Source organism: Clinocottus analis, unplaced genomic scaffold, assembly GCF_023055335.1.
Source record: "Clinocottus analis isolate CAN_PGR_092001 unplaced genomic scaffold, fCliAna1.0.p SCAF_9, whole genome shotgun sequence".
NCBI lineage: Eukaryota > Metazoa > Chordata > Actinopteri > Perciformes > Cottidae > Clinocottus > Clinocottus analis.
In genome coordinates, this window is record NW_027176251.1 from 21,909,697 (window position 1) to 21,927,196 (window position 17,500).

The following is a 17,500-nucleotide window of genomic DNA, read 5'->3' on the forward strand; positions in this document are numbered from 1 at the left end:
GAAGAAACGAGTTCTGCATAAAACATCAATAATCAACTGGGATTTCAGCGACAAACTTTTTTTTGGTAGTTTAGCACTATGGCGTCATGTCATGGTGGTTTGACACCATGACATGACATAATGACATGACATCATGACATCATCACATCGTGACATGAGACCATGACATCACCTCATAACATGAAACTGACGCCATGACATCACAATCTCATGACATGATGTCATGATGACATCATGTAAACTGTCAGCAGTGATGAAGATACGGAGAACACAATATTAGTCTGTAAGTTTGTCTTAAATATTTTATTTCATTTAGTTTCAGTTTCATATTCAAACTGTAAATTCATTCAGATTAAGGCATAACAATTTAAAATCAAAGCCGCTCATGTGACTCAGTCACTCGGTGAATGCAACAGATTCTCACATCACGTGATGAAGAAGCAGAAATCTACAGAGTCAAAGTGATGGACGCAGTTGTGTCTCCTCATCCAGCTGCAGGAGAGCGACCCGGAGCCAACAGGACAGATGTTAGTGCTGAACATATGATCAGGAATGTCACAGATATCATAAACACATCCATGCATCCGCCCCAAAAACAAACCCAGCAGCTCTTCAGTCAGGTTGCTCACCTGAAGCCGACACGTCGTGGACCATCACCACTGGGAGTGGTCCTCTTGTGGAAAACCTGTTATATTTGTGGAAATCATTATTGCCTCCCGACAGCAACCAATAAATGAAATAGAAACGAATAAAAAGTTTCTCTGGCGGCAGCGCGCTGGTTGTTGAGTCTTTGTGATCTTTGTGAGGCCCAGGATGAATATTATCCAGAGCGCTGGAGCTGCAGTGAGCCGCCTGAACACACACGGTACTGGTGTTGAACACACACGGTACTGGTGTTGAACACACACGGTACTGGTGTTGAACACACACGGTACTGGTGTTGTGTGTGTGTGCGTCTGCCTTCACATCCTGATTGGATCAACCTCAAGAGATTCATTGTGTTAACAACAAAGACCCACAAACACAACAACCTGACAGATTTCACACTACATGAAGTCAAAGGGCAGCGACTGAGGACGTTTAACCCCCGACTGTCAGGAGGGGAGGAGGCTCCTCCTCCACTAGACGAGGCTTCTCTCCTCTCGTGGAGGCTCCTCCACCACGAGAGGATGAGGAGCCTCCACTAGTGGAGAGGAGCTCCTCATCCACTAGTGGATGCTCCACCTCCTCCTCCACTAGAGGGAAGGAGCTCCTCATCCTCTAGTGGAGGCTCCTCTCCTCTACTAGTGGAGGCTCCACCTCCTCTACTAGTGGAGGCTCCTCCTCTACTAGTGGATGCTCCACCTCCTCCTCCACTAAAGGGAAGGAGCTCCTCTCCACTAGTGGAGGCTCCTCCTCCACTAGTGGAGGCTCCTCATCCTCTAGTGGAGGCTCCTCTCCTCTACTAGTGGAGGCTCCTCTCCTCTACTAGTGGAGGCTCCTCCTCTACTAGTGGAGGCTCCACCTCCTCCTCCACTAGAGGGAAGGTGCTCCTCTCCACTAGTGGAGGCTCCTCATCCTCTAGTGGAGGCTGCTCCTCCTCTAGTGGAGGCTGCTCCTCCACGAGTAGAGGCTCCTCCTCCACAAGTAGAGGCTCCTCCTCCTCTAGTGGAGGCTCCTCGTCCGCCAGAGGAGCTCCTCTCCTCTAGTGGACGAGGAGAGGAGCTCATCCTGCTGCTCTCCAACCGCCGGTGCGTCTCACAGACAGAGCGACTGAGCACAGATGAACAATAATTGGCGATAATAAACGACAAAAAGGCAAATCAACTGATCCCAACACCCATTGAGGGAATCCAGCGGGACCTTGACCCACCGGTCCCACCGCGACCCTCTGAACCATGAAACCATCAGCTCCCGTCAGAACCAGAGTCCAGTCAGAACCAGAGTCCAGTCAGAACCAGAGTCCAGTGGACAGACAGTCCTGTCCTCATGAAGTCCTGCAGTGTGGACAGCAGCCGGCCGTGCGCTCCCAGTCCGTCTTTGCCGCCGTTAATGCGCACGAGGCCCGGTCCCCGCTTCCCACCGCCATCCCCCGTCCCCCTCCCCCTCTAGTAGAGGCTCCAGGCCTGCGGGTGCTGATGCTGGGGGGAAAGTGACGAAGAGCCAGAGGAAGAGGCGGTGAGGTCGCCAGGGCCAAGCTGCTTTCCACACACACACATTCAGTCCAGCTTCTCCTTCTGGACCAGCTTGGGGGCGTCAACGAAGTCCAGCCCGTTGAACAGGATGAGGCCGCCCGTCACCGCGCTGGCGGAGCCCCAGAACAGGACGTAGGCCAGCGTCTCGGTCCACGTCTCACCTGGGGGGCATCAAACACTACCTTTGTAAAAACTGGGGGAAGCAAGTACTGCTTCTATATTTGAAGCACGATGAGCATTTCATTGAAGAGAAAGCAGCCTTACCGGCCATCAGCAGGCAGATGATGCACATGGAGAACGCCACCACCATGACGATGGGCAACTAGGAGAGGAGCAGAGTCACGTTTTACAGCCTGGAGGCACAGAGCGACACAGCGTCTCCAGAGCCGTCTTACCGTCAGGAACTTCCAGTCCTTGGGGTCACGCAGCGGGTTGGCCCGGTCCGCCTCGTCCACGGCGTAGTTCCCCAGGAACAGGTCGATGGAGTCCTGCGTCACAACACACGGTTTCCTGTTTGCAGTCTGAACGGCTTCCGCTACTCGGCTGTCAGTGATCAGTTGTTTTCAGATCTCATTCATGATGAACTTAAAAAGTCGACTCACTGAGGAGAAGCTCTATATCCTATTGCAAAGCTCTACGATGGGAGCCGGCATCACGTGACTCTACCCAGAAGCTCTGTACTGTGTTTGAACACTCGATGTGGCTCCTACGAACAACTCCACCGGCCTAACACTTCACTTACTGATTAATAAAACACAAAGCTCTGGACGCACCTGTCTAAAACCATCGGAGAAGTTGTTCTTGTAATATCGGATCATCGAGTTCCAGCCATCCATCAGCAGCCCCCACTGGGTCCTCCTCCCGGTCCTGGAGGTCATGGTGAGGGTCAACAACATGAAGAGGGTCCCGCATGTGCCACAGGTTGGATGCAAAGCGCTTTGTTACACAGTCTCCTGCCGGCATCAGCAGTGTGAGCACTGACCTGGTGAAGTCGGTCTTCAGGGCTCCGGTCCCGGCGTACTGCTTGGCGCAGGCGTCGGCGTTGTCCGCCCAGGCTGCAGAGACAACGGACGGTCAGAGCACCAGGCAGAGCGCCGCAAGAGCACCGCGAGAGCAGAACTCACCGTTCTTGAACATCTTGCCGAAGTCGGCCTGCTCCTCAATCTGCTGGCCCGCGTGGAGGACTCCCATTCTCTACACACACACACACACACACACACACACACACACACACACACACACACACACACACACACTTTGTTAACGTGGGACTTTGACTCTAAAAGGTCACACAGCATCGCTCCAACGAGTCGTCATCACGTCATCATTAGCGAGAAAGCAGGTCGTCCTTCAATCAGAGGATCGGGGGTTCGATCCCCGGACTCGCTCGCCTGCGTCAATGTGTCCTTGAGCAAGACACTGAACCCTAAATGTCTTCTGTAGCTGCGACTGCAGGGTATGAAAGTTAGAGAGTCCTGATGCGGCTCCTCCCATCACTGAGAGATTCATGTAAAGCGTCTCTGAGTATTCAGCGCTCTATAAAATCAACCGATCATCGTCATCGTCATCATCATCATCATCGTCATCGTACCCGGAGCTGTGACTGCAGTGAGCGCTGGGCCAGCATGCTCTGGATGACGTTGGTGCGGTCCAGGCAGTCCATGCAGTTGCTCCTGAACGTTCCCTCCTGGGTCAACATCTCCTTCCCGTCCGCGTCCACCAGGAAATATCTGGACAGACACGCGTTACTTCTGCTGCACGGCGGAGACGCACCAACACATGAAGGAAGAGCACTCACCCAAACTCGTCCTGCACCTCTGCAACCATGTCCACTAAGATCTGCAGGCGGTGCCACCTCATCCGACTGCACTCCTTGTGGAAGTCAAAGGCGATGTACCTGCAGGAGAGAGAGGCCATGAGGTCGGGTGAAAGTCAGGTGAAGGTCGGGTGGCCTGGAAGGAGGCAGCTGTGCGTGAGGGTGGAGTCTTACTTCACCATGCCGTTACCCAGGCTGGTCACCATCTTGTCGAAGGCCAGCTCCAGAGGCTGCTCGGAGCCCTTTTGGTTGATCTGAGAACAGCAGGAGAACAAGAGCTCTGGACGTGTTTCTCCTCATGGTGTGAAACAGCCGGCACGCCGAGCTCAACTAAACCAATCTCACCAAGTTCAAGATGACTTGTCTTCCGTAGAGAATGATCTGAGACTCAAAGTGTCTCTGGAACCCGTCCAACTACAAGAGATCAACATGGAACTGTGAGGAAGGAAGAGGAGAAGGAAGCGTGTGGTGCAGAACAGCTGGAGGAGCTCACGTGGTTCACGCCTTTGCTGATCTGAGGTTTGGGCTTGTACTTGAGGTTGGGCCTCTGGGACCAGTAGAAGGGGATGGAGCCTCTCGTCTAGGAGACAAGATGTGGACCGTGAGATACTTCATGGAACAACTCATTGTAGAAGAACAAAAGCTGAAGACTTGCTCCAGTTGTTTTAAACAATTGTAAACAAACATCTCAAACAGCTAAACGTCCTCTTGGTCCACCCGTTGTCTCCCGGCAACAAGTCACATGACACAATAACCGACAGGAAGATGAAAAAGGTTTTGCTTCTGTCTCAATCTGAGCCATCGGGACAGAACCAGAACCCAGTGGACCAGATGTTCCTCCACACTGGACCAACACATGTTCCATCTGGTCCACCACCCCCCGGGCCCCTGGGAGACGTCACGACCACACCCACCTGGACAAAGGACGCCTTGGCGCTGTTGTACTGCACGACCTGCTCCGTCTCCACGTAGTTAGCAGGATGGCCTTCAGAGTCGATGCCTGCAAGCACAGAACCACCAGGAGGTCACCGCACGCAGGAGGTCACCGCACGCAGGAGGTCACCGCACGCAGGAGGTCACCGCACGCAGGAGGTCACCGCACGCAGGAGGTCACCGCACGCAGGAGGTCACCGCATGCAAGGAGGTCACCGCATGCAAGGAGGTCACTGCACGCAGGAGGTCACCGCACGCAGGAGGTCACCGCATGCAAGGAGGTCACCGCATGCAAGGAGGTCACCGCATGCAGGAGGTCACTGCACGCAGGAGGTCACCGCATGCAAGGAGGTCACTGCACGCAGAAGGTCACCGCACGCAGGAGGTCACCGCACGCAGGAGGTCACCGCACGCAGGAGGTCACCGCATGCAAGGAGGTCACCGCATGCAAGGAGGTCAGCGCATGCAGGAGGTCAGCGCATGCAGGAGGTCAGCGCATGCAGGAGGTCAGCGCATGCAGGAGGTTACCGCATGCAAGGAGGTCACCGCACGCAGGAGGTCACCGCACGCAGGAGGTCACCGCACGCAGGAGGTCACCGCACGCAGGAGGTCACCGCACGCAGGAGGTCACCGCATGCAGGAGGTCACCGCATGCAGGAGGTCACTGCACGCAGGAGGTCACCGCATGCAAGGAGGTCACTGCACGCAGAAGGTCACCGCATGCAGGAGGTCACCGCACGCAGGAGGTCACCGCACGCAGGAGGTCACTGCACGCAGGAGGTCACCGCACGCAGGAGGTCACCGCATGCAGGAGGTCACCGCATGCAAGGAGGTCACTGCACGCAAGGAGGTCACTGCACGCAAGGAGGTCACTGCACGCAGAAGGTCACCGCATGCAGGAGGTCACTGCACGCAGGAGGTCACCGCATGCAAGGAGGTCACTGCACGCAGAAGGTCACCGCACGCAGGAGGTCACCGCACGCAGGAGGTCAGCGCATGCAGGAGGTCAGCGCATGCAGGAGGTCAGCGCATGCAGGAGGTCACCGCATGCAAGGAGGTCACCGCATGCAAGGAGGTCACCGCATGCAAGGAGGTCACCGCATGCAGGAGGTCACGGCATGCAAGGAGGTCACGGCATGCAAGGAGGTCACGGCATGCAGGAGGTCACCGCATGCAGGAGGTCACCGCCTGCAGGAGGTCACCGCCTGCAGGAGGTCACCGCATGCAAGGAGGTCACCGCATGCAAGGAGGTCACGGCATGCAGGAGGTCACCGCACGCAGGAGATCACCGCACGCAGGAGGTCACCGCATGCAGGAGGTCACTGCATGCAGAGAGGTGCTGCACAAGGAACTGAGCACGGGGGAGGTGGAGTCAGGGGAGGTGGAGTTAGAAGAGGTGGAGTCAGGGGAGGTGTTACCTCGGACGTAGTAGCGGACTCCGGCTCTGAAGCAGCTCCTCCTGGAGATGATGATCCAGTCAAAGACTTTTCCACTGATGCAGCCGGACTTCATGGAGATGACTAGAGACGTTAAAGAAACCGACTTCACGGAGACGACTAGAGACGTTAAAGAAACCGACTTCACGGAGACGACTAGAGACGTTAAAGAAACCGACTTCACGGAGACGACTAGAGACGTTAAAGAAACCGACTTCATGAGACGAAGCTGATGAGCCTCCATCACCAACCTGGTGTTGACCTGAAGAGGAGCTGCTGCTCTGGTTTGTTTTATTGCTTGACCCTGATGTTTGAAGTTATTAAAGTTAGTACACACTAAATGACACAGTGAGCGGTGGAGACTCTGCTGGTAAAGAAGCTTCATTGAAGGGCGGAGCGACTGAGAAGCAGACTGCAGCTCATCACCGGGTTCAGTACACCGTCTTTCATCATGTGACGGGTTTATGGCCGCACGACCTGTTTAGACGTGTTTTCACATGCAAATCTATAAGATAGTTATCCTGATCTTCACACTGACCAACGAACTAATGCCAGGATTACATTAACACAAAGCACATGAACACCTGTAAAAACAACACTAAAGTAGACGGGCCTCAGTGAACGCCTCACAGCGCTCACTGCCACAGCAGCAAACACAGGGAAGGATACAGCCGTGGACAACAGGAAACACAAACTTGTGCAACTGGAAGATAAGAACAGTGTTAGATGATGGTTTACTCTGCTTTCATATCACTGTGCTAAATGCTTCAGAAATCAAACTCCCCGGTTCCCAATGCGTAGCTGGGAGTCTAAATGAATGCTCTGAAGGAGAGCGCTGGGCTGGCCTCACCTCTGGCTGGGCCATGAAGTCCCTCAACAGGTGGCCGTTCCAGACGAAACGCTGGTCTGCCTGGAACAGGAACCGTTAGCACACGTTAGCACAGAGACGAGGTTTACTCGAGGGGAAAAGACCTTAACAATTGTACATTGAACGTTCAATGGCAATTTGTTAAAATGGAGGTAATACGGCCGCATGCAACGGCTGTTTCTTTTCACAGCTTTACTTTGACCAAAGAGCTGGGTTCTGCTGGAACGGTAGAACAGACCAGCAGGGATGGATTTCAGGAGTTGTCCTCTGTGGAGTTTGACCGCAGTGCGAAACACAAATCATGTTTGACTGGAGTGTGGCGGCTGGAAGGAGAGCGGGTTCATTTTGTATGTTGACTATGATAAACAGCCGGAGACCAAAGCCAGGCGTCAGTGGGCTCGAGGTGCCGCTCACCCTCTCCAGGAGGCTCATGTCCTGGAACTCGGGGCTGGTGTTGGCCAGGCGCTGCAGGCTGTGGGTCAGGTCGTAGTCCGTTGCAAAGTAGAAGCCGTCCGTGTGAAGCACGTTGTTGATCATAGACAGGAAAGCCTTGTTGTCCTGCATCTGAAAGACAGAGACCAGCTTCAAATGAGAGGGAGGCCGGTAGAGGAGCCACTCAAGCACGTCCACCATCTACAAGACATCTAAAACCCTCTAGCTGCTCACTGGGTTAGATATCTGCCAGCTCTCCTCACCTGGTTGTCCGTCAGGTGCAGGATGGTCTTCTTGTAGGAGATGATGTCGAAGTCCACAGCCTTCCACACGGCATGGCCCAGCAAGTCCCCCACCTTCTTCTTCTTGGTGATGACCACCAGGTACATGCCTAACAGTGAACAAGTGGTGAGAGATGAGCTCATGCTGAAAGGGTTTCTTCTCCGAGTAGTTCTGAGGTCCTGGTACAGATGGTTAAACCCTCCTAGGGTCATTTTTCATTTGTGAATTTGGGCTTTTTAAAATAAACTCAACTAAATGTGCGCTGAACTTACCGGCCACCAGGCGGATCGTACCCATGAGCCCGCATATGGGCCGGCTGTCCGCCGACGCCGGGACGTCCCTCCTCACTGAGGACACACACACACCCAGAGTTACGCAACAGTACCACACAGATTTTTCATAATGTCATAGATTAAAATGAGAATAAAGCGTCTTTCAGATGTGAGCTACACATACAAGTTAAGTAGCTATGTTATCATAGATATGCAACAACTAGCAAATGCTTGGAGCTTGTTTTCCTATATTCTGGGGATCCACTTGAGAAATGAAAACGCAGAATTCACTACTGACTTGAATGTTCTCGGCTTTCCTTTTTATGTCCTTTACGCAGCCGCTCATATGATCTTAAATAGGTGAAGCACACAGAGACACACATTTGATAAAGGTATTTTATTGACACTCATTGATCTGTTCAGCGTCTCCTCTATGTTCCAACATGAACAAACACAGTGCTCGTGTTGTGTTGGTGCGGCTCTGCTCTCTCGCTGCTCCTCCTGCGTCGCTCTTTGTTTCTTTATAGAGCGACGGAGTTCCTTCTTGTCATGATAGTGGGCGAGCTGTACCCAGCATGCAGTTTGGTGGTGTAATTTTAAACTGTTGTATCATGGTGTAAAGAGCGTTAGTTAAGGATTATTAATTTATTAACTTATAACCATACTTAAAGTTATAACCATGAGAAAGAGAAGTAGCTCCGACTGCAGAGCAACAACAGATGTTTAACGTACATGAAGAAGTCATATTATACCGCCCAGCCAACACACACACACACACACACACACACACACACACACACACAGTGCTGTTTGTCACCTGTGATCTCATTCTATTCCAAAAGGGCTGAAGCTCGCCCCTTTAGCCCGCGCTCACCTGTGAGGGTGGTCTCAGTGGACACTCTGTCGATAGCCAGGACATCCTCACAGCCGTCATCCAGAGCCTCTACGTAGAACCTCTCAGGTGTGGTGCGCCTGGTGGGACAGACAGGGCGAGGTTTAAAACAGGAGCACTCGCACCCCACCCCAGAGCCGGGGCTAAGAGCGTGTCACACCTGTCAGCTCTGTGAACTACGCCTGTCAGCTCTGTGAACGACACCTGTCAGCTCTGTGAACTACGCCTGTCAGCTCTGTGAACTACACCTGTCAGCTCTGTGAACTACGCCTGTCAGCTCTGTGAACTACGCCTGTCAGCTCTGTGAACTACGCCTGTCAGCTCTGTGAACTACGCCTGTCAGCTCTGTGAACTACACCTGTCAGCTCTGTGAACTACACCCGTTAGCTCTGTGAACTACACCCGTTAGCTCTGTGAACGACACCTGTTAGCTCTGTGAACGACACCTGTTAGCTCTGTGAACTACACCTGTTAGCTACGCCTGTTAGCTCTGTAAGCTGACAGGCTACACCTGTTCGCTCTCTGAGCTACACCTGTTAGCTTTGTGAGCAGCCAGTAACAGTGGTGTTTCCGTTAAACCGGCTCACGTCTCACTCCACCCGGTATCCCGTTACATAAACGGACGGTACCACCGGGCGGCTGTCCCATTCGACCCGCGTAAAGGAGCTCAGTAGTGCGGGATCAGGTGCCGTTAGCTTCGTTAGCTTAGGAGCGGCACCACGATGCCTGCGTGGAATAGCTGGTCTGCTACGTCACTGATCCGGATCACTAGTGATCCGGATCAGTGTGAAGTCATGCCGGCGACTCCTCTTCACTTGCTAGGTCCCTTAAGAAAGACACGCTGTCGATCCGTAGCACTTACAAGTTGAAACTCTCGTAGGTGCTCGCCATCTTTCCTCTCGTTTGACCTCCGTGACGTGTCACCGGCTACTTCCGGCTGCCGGGGCGATTTGCAGAGAGCCGCCAGATGGCGCTGTGGCCACGCAGGAGCCAATCACGTACCTGCTTTTATCATGTATTATTAGTATTAGTATAAATTTAAGCCGCTTACATTTTTTCCAACGTTTATCACCAAAATATTTATTTAGTTTTTATATATTCTCTATTATTATTATTATTATTATTATTATTATTATTATTATTATTAGTTTGAGCTGCCGACATTTCTCCAAAATGTGTCACCCATCCAACCATCCCTTTTTATCCTCTTATCCGGGTCGGGTCTCGGTGGCAGCAGGTCCAGCGGGTCCAACGGGTCCAATGGGTCCAGCAGGTGCTTTGAGCTATAAGAATGCATCATTTTTTAGAAACTCATCAAGGTTTTATAAATCTTAATCTGCAAAGTAACAAGTAGTATAACACATGGAAATACTCAAGTGAATCATGACTATAAAAAAAAACAACTGCCTATTAAGTATTGTGCTTTAGTAAATGTACTTTATTCATTTCAACACTGTAATCTGTAAAACTGCCAATGTCTGCTGATGAATGGAATCTCTTGATTTGTAAAGCTTTCACACAAAGTCCTTTCTTAGTCAGCAACAAAAAACATCAATATACACAAGGAGGAAAGGATAAATTGTTTCTATTATCTGAAAATTAACAAAAAATCATAAAAGATGAATATGTAAAGCTCGTTATTGAATGTGTTTTGCATTGCAATTCACAAGTCTCTCCTGAGTCAACAAGTCTCATATTTGAAGGCAGACTGTCTCATATATGTGGGGCTTAATGAATGACAGTAGCATCCCCAAAGCCTTTTTGAGGCGACCTCGGATGTACGCAGGTGGGGATCAGGCAATTGCATAATTTGCTGAATAAATCCATTTTACACATCTTGGGTGGATAAAGAATGCAAGTCCAGAATGTATCAACATGTGAATCTGCAAATGTTCTCTGCTGAAGGGCACCATACACTGTAAAAAAATAAATAAATAAATAAAAAAAGGATTTGAACAATAAGTCATGGTAAAGTTTTTATGTCATTTACTTCAACTTACCATGATGATTTATACAATTAAAATTGTAATATATAGGATAGGTTTTCAGTACTCCAACTCAGGTTTTTAAGCCAGTTCAATGAATTGTAAGTTTCAAGAAGTCAAATGAACTGAATTATGTGAGTTATAATTATGGTTATGTCCAACAGTCAAAAACGAGTGCCAATCACTGCAATGCCTGAAACAGCCACTTGAGGATTTAAAAGTAATTCAATTTCCATATTTAGTTAATTCCCTTTATACAAAAGCAATAACCGCTTTTCATGTTTTCCAGTTCAGTTCAGTGTGTCTTACTCAGTGAGCGGCTTTGCACAATTAACACTTGAAATGATGCAGGCACTTGCAAATGACATGGTGAAGCTCCTAGGAGAGGCTGTGCGACGGAGTCTGACAGGACAACCCAGCATGCAGTTTGGCGGTGTAATTTTATAAATCAGATTTTTTGTTTTTTATTACAGTGTAGAGGGCACTGGATCCTATTGTCTCTACAGAAGGGCACCATAGAGGGCGATGGATCCTATTGTCTCTACAGAAGGCACCATAGAAGGCACTGGATCCTATTGTCTCTACTGAAGGGCACCCTAGAGGGCACTGGATCATATTGTCTCTACTGAGGGGCCCCCTAGAGGGCACTGGATCCTATTGGCTCTACTGAAGTGCACCGTAGAGGGCACTGAATCTCGTTGTCTCTACTAAAGGGCACTCTACAGGGCACTGGATCCTATTGGCTCTACTGAAGGGCACACTAGAGGGCACTGGATCCTATTGTCTCTACTGAAGGGCACCCTAGAGGGCACTAGATCCTATTGGCTCTACTGAGGGGTACCCTAGAGCGCAGTGGATCCTATTGGCTCTACTGAAGTGCACCGTAGAGGGCACTGAACCTCGTTGTCTCTACTAAAGGGCACCCTAGAGGGCACTGGATCATATTGGCTCTACTGAAGGGCACACTAGAGGGCACTGGATCCTATTGTCTCTACTGAATGGCACCCTAGAGGGCACTAGATCCTATTGGCTCTACTGAGGGGTACCCTAGAGCGCAGTGGATCCTATTGGCTCTACAGAAGGGCACCAAAGAGGGCGCTGGATCCTATTGTCTCTACTGAAGGGCACACAAGAGGGCACTGCCTCATGTTTTCTCTACTGGAAGGTCCCCTGAAAAGGCAATGCCAAGGGCATAGATTTGCATAGGGTCCATAAGGACTAGTCACGCCCAAATTTTGCACAATATGTTTGCAAAATTATTTGTATAATTATCTGTATTATGTTCATCGCCCAGAACAGTGAAAATGCATTTCCATGTTATCCAATGCGCCTTTGAGCCTGCAAGACAAGACACTGTCATTCATTTGGCTGAAGTAGCGAGTCAGAAACACTTTGTGAGTCTTGACTTGAAAAAAGAGAGCCGGCAGTAGTCTGACAGAGTAAGCTACTAAAGTACGCCAGGAAATAATAAAGCCTCATATTAGTATTTAGTTTCCTGGACATGGGGAGTGAACCATACTACCCTGATCATGGACATGGGGAGTGTACCATACCAGCCTGATCCTGGACATGGGGAGTGAACCATACCACCCTGATCCTGGACATAGGGAGTGAACCATACCAGCCTGGTCCTGGACATTAGGAGTGAACCATACCACCCTGATCCTGGACATGGGGAGTGAACCATACCACCCTGATCCTGGACATAGGGAGTGAACCATACCAGCCTGGTCCTGGACATTAGGAGTGAACCATACCACCCTGATCCTGGACATGGGGAGTGAACCATACCAGCCTGGTCCTGGACATGGGGAGTGAACCATACCACCCTGATCCTGGACATGGGGAGTGAACCATACCAGCCTGGTCCTGGACATGGGGAGTGAACCATACCACCCTGATCCTGGACATGGGGAGTGAACCATACCACCCTGGTTCTGGACATGGGGAGTGAACCATACCAGACTGGTCCGAAATTCATTGAAGAACAGCAACTTCAGCTCAAGAAGTTACGGTTTCAGGCAAAGTGGTAAAGTCAGTATCCATTGATGCATTATAGGCCTACATTTAAAAAGGTATTTTGCTTTGAGTGTGTCAAAGCATACACCATCAAAAGGACCACTCTGGAAAAAAATAATGACCCAGCCTTCTGCTTGAATAGTTTTAGTAATTAGAAGAATGCCATTGAAAGTTTTAATAGCCATCAAATGAGCAAAGCACGCCATCATGCTGTAAGAGCAAATAAATTGGAGAAAACGTCAGTTCACACCCAACTACAAGGTGCATGGCTGAAACACAGTAGGAGGCAAGGCACTTGTCTAATTAAAATGTTTAGCTGCATGAGATATCTTACTAGACAGGGGCCTTCCTTTAGAGGACATGAGGTAGACAATGATTATTTGTACCACCTTGTCAAATTCATAGCAATAGAAGACCCTCTTCTGACCTCTTGGCTGACATGTAGCCACAACTATGTAAGCCCATAATGCCACAACAAGTATCTTATCTTGTTTGGCACAGTTGGGAGTGAAACAGTGTCGGACATCAGGTCCTTTGCAGAGGTTGAATGTTCTGTCTTAATGGATGGCACTCAAGATGTTCAGGGTAAAGAACATGTCTCTGTATGCCTAAGGTACGTGGATAAAGAACTTGTGCCACATGAGGTATTTGTGGGGCTCAACGATAGGCTGACCAGACATCCTCTTTTTCCCGGACATGTCCTCTTTTCCAGACCTAACAAATGCGTCCAGCAGGGATTCCAAACACGTCCGTGATTCTGCCTCGTTGGGTATTTATGTTTCTTTGGGTCTTTCACAAACTAGTTATTAGGCTCTTACAAGTTTTGGAAACCGTATTTTACGTTTCACCTTCTTGCGCAAGCCCTGACTGTAGAGAGAACTGTCATTGGTCGACCGAGTTCAGTGTTGCCAGAAGCAGGATAATTATCCTCCAAATACAACCATTTTAAGCCTTTAGTACGATACTACGCCATCACCAATCTGGCAACACTGAGCAATTTGTCACCTCCACTCACGACAAATATCCTGTTACGCTCTGAAGAAACTAGTTCTGCAAAAACATCGCTGCATCAATAATCGACTGGAATTTTAGCAACAAACTTTTTTGGGTAGTTTAACACAACTCTTTCTTTTTTATGAGCTAAAGGTCGCGTAGATGCACAACTGTGGAGCGGGATGAAACGATAACGGTGTTCACCTTACGGCCTGTAGCTGCATTGTTTACAACAGCTGAATCTGAGGGGAGTTTCAGTGCATTAAAAGGTTAAAAACCTGTCTGAGGTTAGCATGTCCCAGCAGAAGCTGAACAATGTCTCTGTCTGCCATGTGCATCAAACTGCTCTGGACAGGATTGATCTTAAAGAAGAAGCCAATCTGTGAATGACAGGCGGAGGTATTGATTTTGTATTTTAATAAGACATCAAAAGAAAATACAAGTAGCTAATGATTGTATAAAGGAGGAAAGCACTATATTTAAGTGCTGCAGAATAGATTTATTTTACATTTTTAAATTTATTTTGTCTTTTTTCAATGCATAACTGGGAAAAGTGTGATATATTTTCAATATAGAATATAATGTTACTGTATATTGGCATTTTTGAAGAATGTGTTTTATTCAGTCATTTCATTATTATTTATTATTATTATATATTTCGTGCGGGAATTACGCTCTTTAGCAACGAGTTAAATTTCCTTTACTCTGATGAAGCTTCATGTATAATTTGTGTACAGTTAGTTTTATTATTGGGACAATTCCACATTTACAAGAAGCAATGGACTTTTTTTCAAGAACTGCTTCAATGTGGCAACACGATATGAAGATTTAAGAATAAGAGGGAAATTGAAACTGATGATGTGTTGGTATTGGTTTGAGCTCCCTAATAAACTCTTGGATGCACCTGGGACGATACCGCTGCTGACCCACAACACCGAGGAAGCGGACGCGGGGCTGCTCCCTCCGACCAGCAGGGGGCGGAAGCGATCTCTGTGACGCACGAGGCGGCGCCGGAACAGACAAGTAGTGCGGGAGCGCACGTGGCCGTTGAGTCCGTTCAGTGAGAGCTGGAGGCAGAGCACGAGCGCAGAGCACGAGAGCAGAGCAGCACACACACCGCTACAGCTACAGCATGAGGCCAGGTGAGTCCGTCCGGTGCTTTATCCTCGTTATAACACCACGCAGGAGCACGCGGTGCTTTATCCTCGTTATAACACCACGCAGGAGCACGCGGTGCTTTATCCCTGTTGTAACACCGCGGAGACTCGCTGTGTGAGCGGCCTACTCCGCCATGCTGCTCCGAAGGTGACGCTAACTGGTTGTAACGGGAAGGGAAGCTCCGTGTGTAGACCGGGATCCGTTAACCCGTTAACCCGGTACCGGTAACCGTAATCCCGCCGTCACGTAGTGGCCGGCCGGAACACACCGCGGTGTCGCGGTAGGAAGCCTTCAGCACGGCGCTCAACACGTGCTGGCTCGGCCAGCAGGACACCGCGGGTCCGCGTCTAGCTGCAGTATTAGTTTTATCACTATTAGTAGTTTTATCAGTGGTATTATCAGCGGCATTGTTTACGGTGTCGAAGGCGGTTAATAACAAGTTTTCTACTTGATGTCGCGAGGCCGTGGCGGGGGGACCGGGCCCGCGTGGCGGGGGGACTGTAGTTCAAACCCGCAGTAAATCCTAAGCCAACACGCAGCCCGTTAAACGGAGTCCAGGCTGCTGTTGGGAAATAGTTCATGACCTTTTCGACATATAAACAAACGTTCATCCCAAAACCAGTCTAACACTTTAAACCACATTTCCACGTGTGACTCTGCAGTCCGAGGCAGGAAGTCAGGTCCTGCTCCGGGTCAGTTCTCTGATGGGCTTTAAACCCAGACCATCAGGGCCACATGGCAGCCATCTTTATTTATTTTTTAACAGCGGCCCCTTCACTGTGCACTCTAACCTAGCTGCACAGGAGGTCTGCCTGCAGGTCTGTTGGACCCACAACCGCTAATGAGTCCGTTTTTTATCCGAAGGGTTCAGTCCTCGTGGAGGACGAGGAGGGTTCGGTGACCGAGGAGGACGAGGGGGCTTCGGTGACAGAGGACGAGGAGGACGAGGAGGGTTTGGTGACCGTGGACGAGGAGGATTCAGAGGAAGAGGAGGTGAGCCTGGAGGAAGAGTGTTGTGTTGAAATGATTCTCAAAGGCACAATTGATTTGTAGCGAGTAGTTTACATGCAGGTATTCACCGGGTCAATGCGTCGTGTCATTGGCAGTAACACAGCTGCGTAGTGTTGCTGTTCATCTGTGAACATGTAAATGCAACCTGAGCGCACGGTGGGTTGGTACGACCAGCGTCTTTTATAACGAGTCCTTTTTTCAGGCGGGTCGTTCAGGTCCCCCGATGGTGGAGGGTTCAGGGGCCGGGGGGGCGGCAGAGGCGGACCGAGAGGGAGGGGCGGGGCCAGAGGAGGCTTTGGAGCCGGGAGGAAGGTGGTGGTGGAGCCCCACAGGCACGAAGGTGAGTTTCACACTGGTTCTTCATTCTGATCTGAAACTACAGACTGGTTTCATTCTGTAGATGTAACACTAGCCATCATGTCCACTCAGGAGTGTTCATCTGTAGAGGGAAGGAGGATGCCCTGGTGACCAAGAACATGGTGGTGGGAGACTCTGTGTACGGAGAGAAGAGGATCAGCGTGGAGGTGAGGAGGCGGTCTGATCGTTCATAGTTTAGTGATGACTGGCGAGGTGTCCTGGTCTTGTGGTCCAGCAGCCGACGTCTGTTTCCCGCTCTGTTAGGAAGCCGATGTGAAGACTGAGTACAGAGCCTGGAATCCGTTTCGGTCCAAGCTGGCGGCGGCCATCTTGGGAGGAGTAGACCAGATCCACATCAAGCCCGGATCGAAGGTCATGTACCTGGGAGCGGCCTCGGGCACCACGGTGTCCCACGTCTCTGACATCGTTGGACCGGTGAGTACTTCAGGATGTCTCTGGACCGCTGGCCCGAAAGAGCAGTGGAGCCCAACGGGCCCTGGAGGACCTGTGACATGGAGTGCTTGTGTTGCAGGAGGGGCTGGTCTACGCTGTGGAGTTCTCCCATCGATCGGGTCGCGACCTTCTCAACGTGGCTAAGAAACGAACAAACATCATTCCAATCATCGAAGACGCTCGTCACCCACACAAATACCGCATGCTGGTTGGTACGTAGCCCCGAGCAGCAGCTTCGTTGGTGCGCGTCACTGTGCCGGTGGTTTCTCTACTGGAGGTACCGAGCAGCTCTCAAGACGGCAACACAATGTGGACCCGCAAACTGCCATACTGCCAGGGAGCGATTATCATAGAAACGAGTTGTACGTACATTGTTAAGAATCAAAGGTTGAATATCCTGTTTGCACTGGGCGAACATT

General features: G+C 50.4%; 2 protein-coding genes across 2 annotated transcripts in view; one reads left to right on the plus strand and one right to left on the minus strand.

Annotated features, from left to right (window-relative positions):
* Positions 1–288: 288 nt before the first annotated feature.
* On the minus strand, positions 289–10,027 carry sacm1lb (SAC1 like phosphatidylinositide phosphatase b). The gene is made up of 20 exons (XM_068570455.1): positions 9,968–10,027; positions 9,088–9,185; positions 8,214–8,288; positions 7,923–8,050; positions 7,642–7,791; positions 7,210–7,269; positions 7,029–7,062; positions 6,342–6,443; positions 4,905–4,990; positions 4,484–4,570; positions 4,336–4,404; positions 4,165–4,244; positions 3,973–4,071; positions 3,766–3,904; positions 3,299–3,368; positions 3,157–3,229; positions 2,948–3,041; positions 2,570–2,662; positions 2,439–2,496; positions 289–2,335 (listed from the first exon to the last, which is right to left on the minus strand). The coding sequence occupies exons 1-20, from the start codon at positions 9,994–9,996 to the stop codon at positions 2,199–2,201; spliced, it is 1,761 nt and encodes a 586-aa protein (XP_068426556.1). The 5' UTR covers positions 9,997–10,027; the 3' UTR covers positions 289–2,198.
* Positions 10,028–15,112: 5,085 nt separating this feature from the next.
* Positions 15,113–17,500, plus strand: part of fbl (fibrillarin) — a 4,184-nt gene continuing 1,796 nt past the window's right edge. Inside the window, exons 1-6 of the mRNA XM_068570065.1 lie at positions 15,113–15,244; positions 16,125–16,253; positions 16,474–16,611; positions 16,701–16,795; positions 16,893–17,063; positions 17,161–17,293. Coding sequence (XP_068426166.1) covers positions 15,235–15,244; positions 16,125–16,253; positions 16,474–16,611; positions 16,701–16,795; positions 16,893–17,063; positions 17,161–17,293 — 676 coding nt within the window. The 5' untranslated portion in view covers positions 15,113–15,234. The remainder of the gene's footprint in view (positions 15,245–16,124; positions 16,254–16,473; positions 16,612–16,700; positions 16,796–16,892; positions 17,064–17,160; positions 17,294–17,500) is intronic.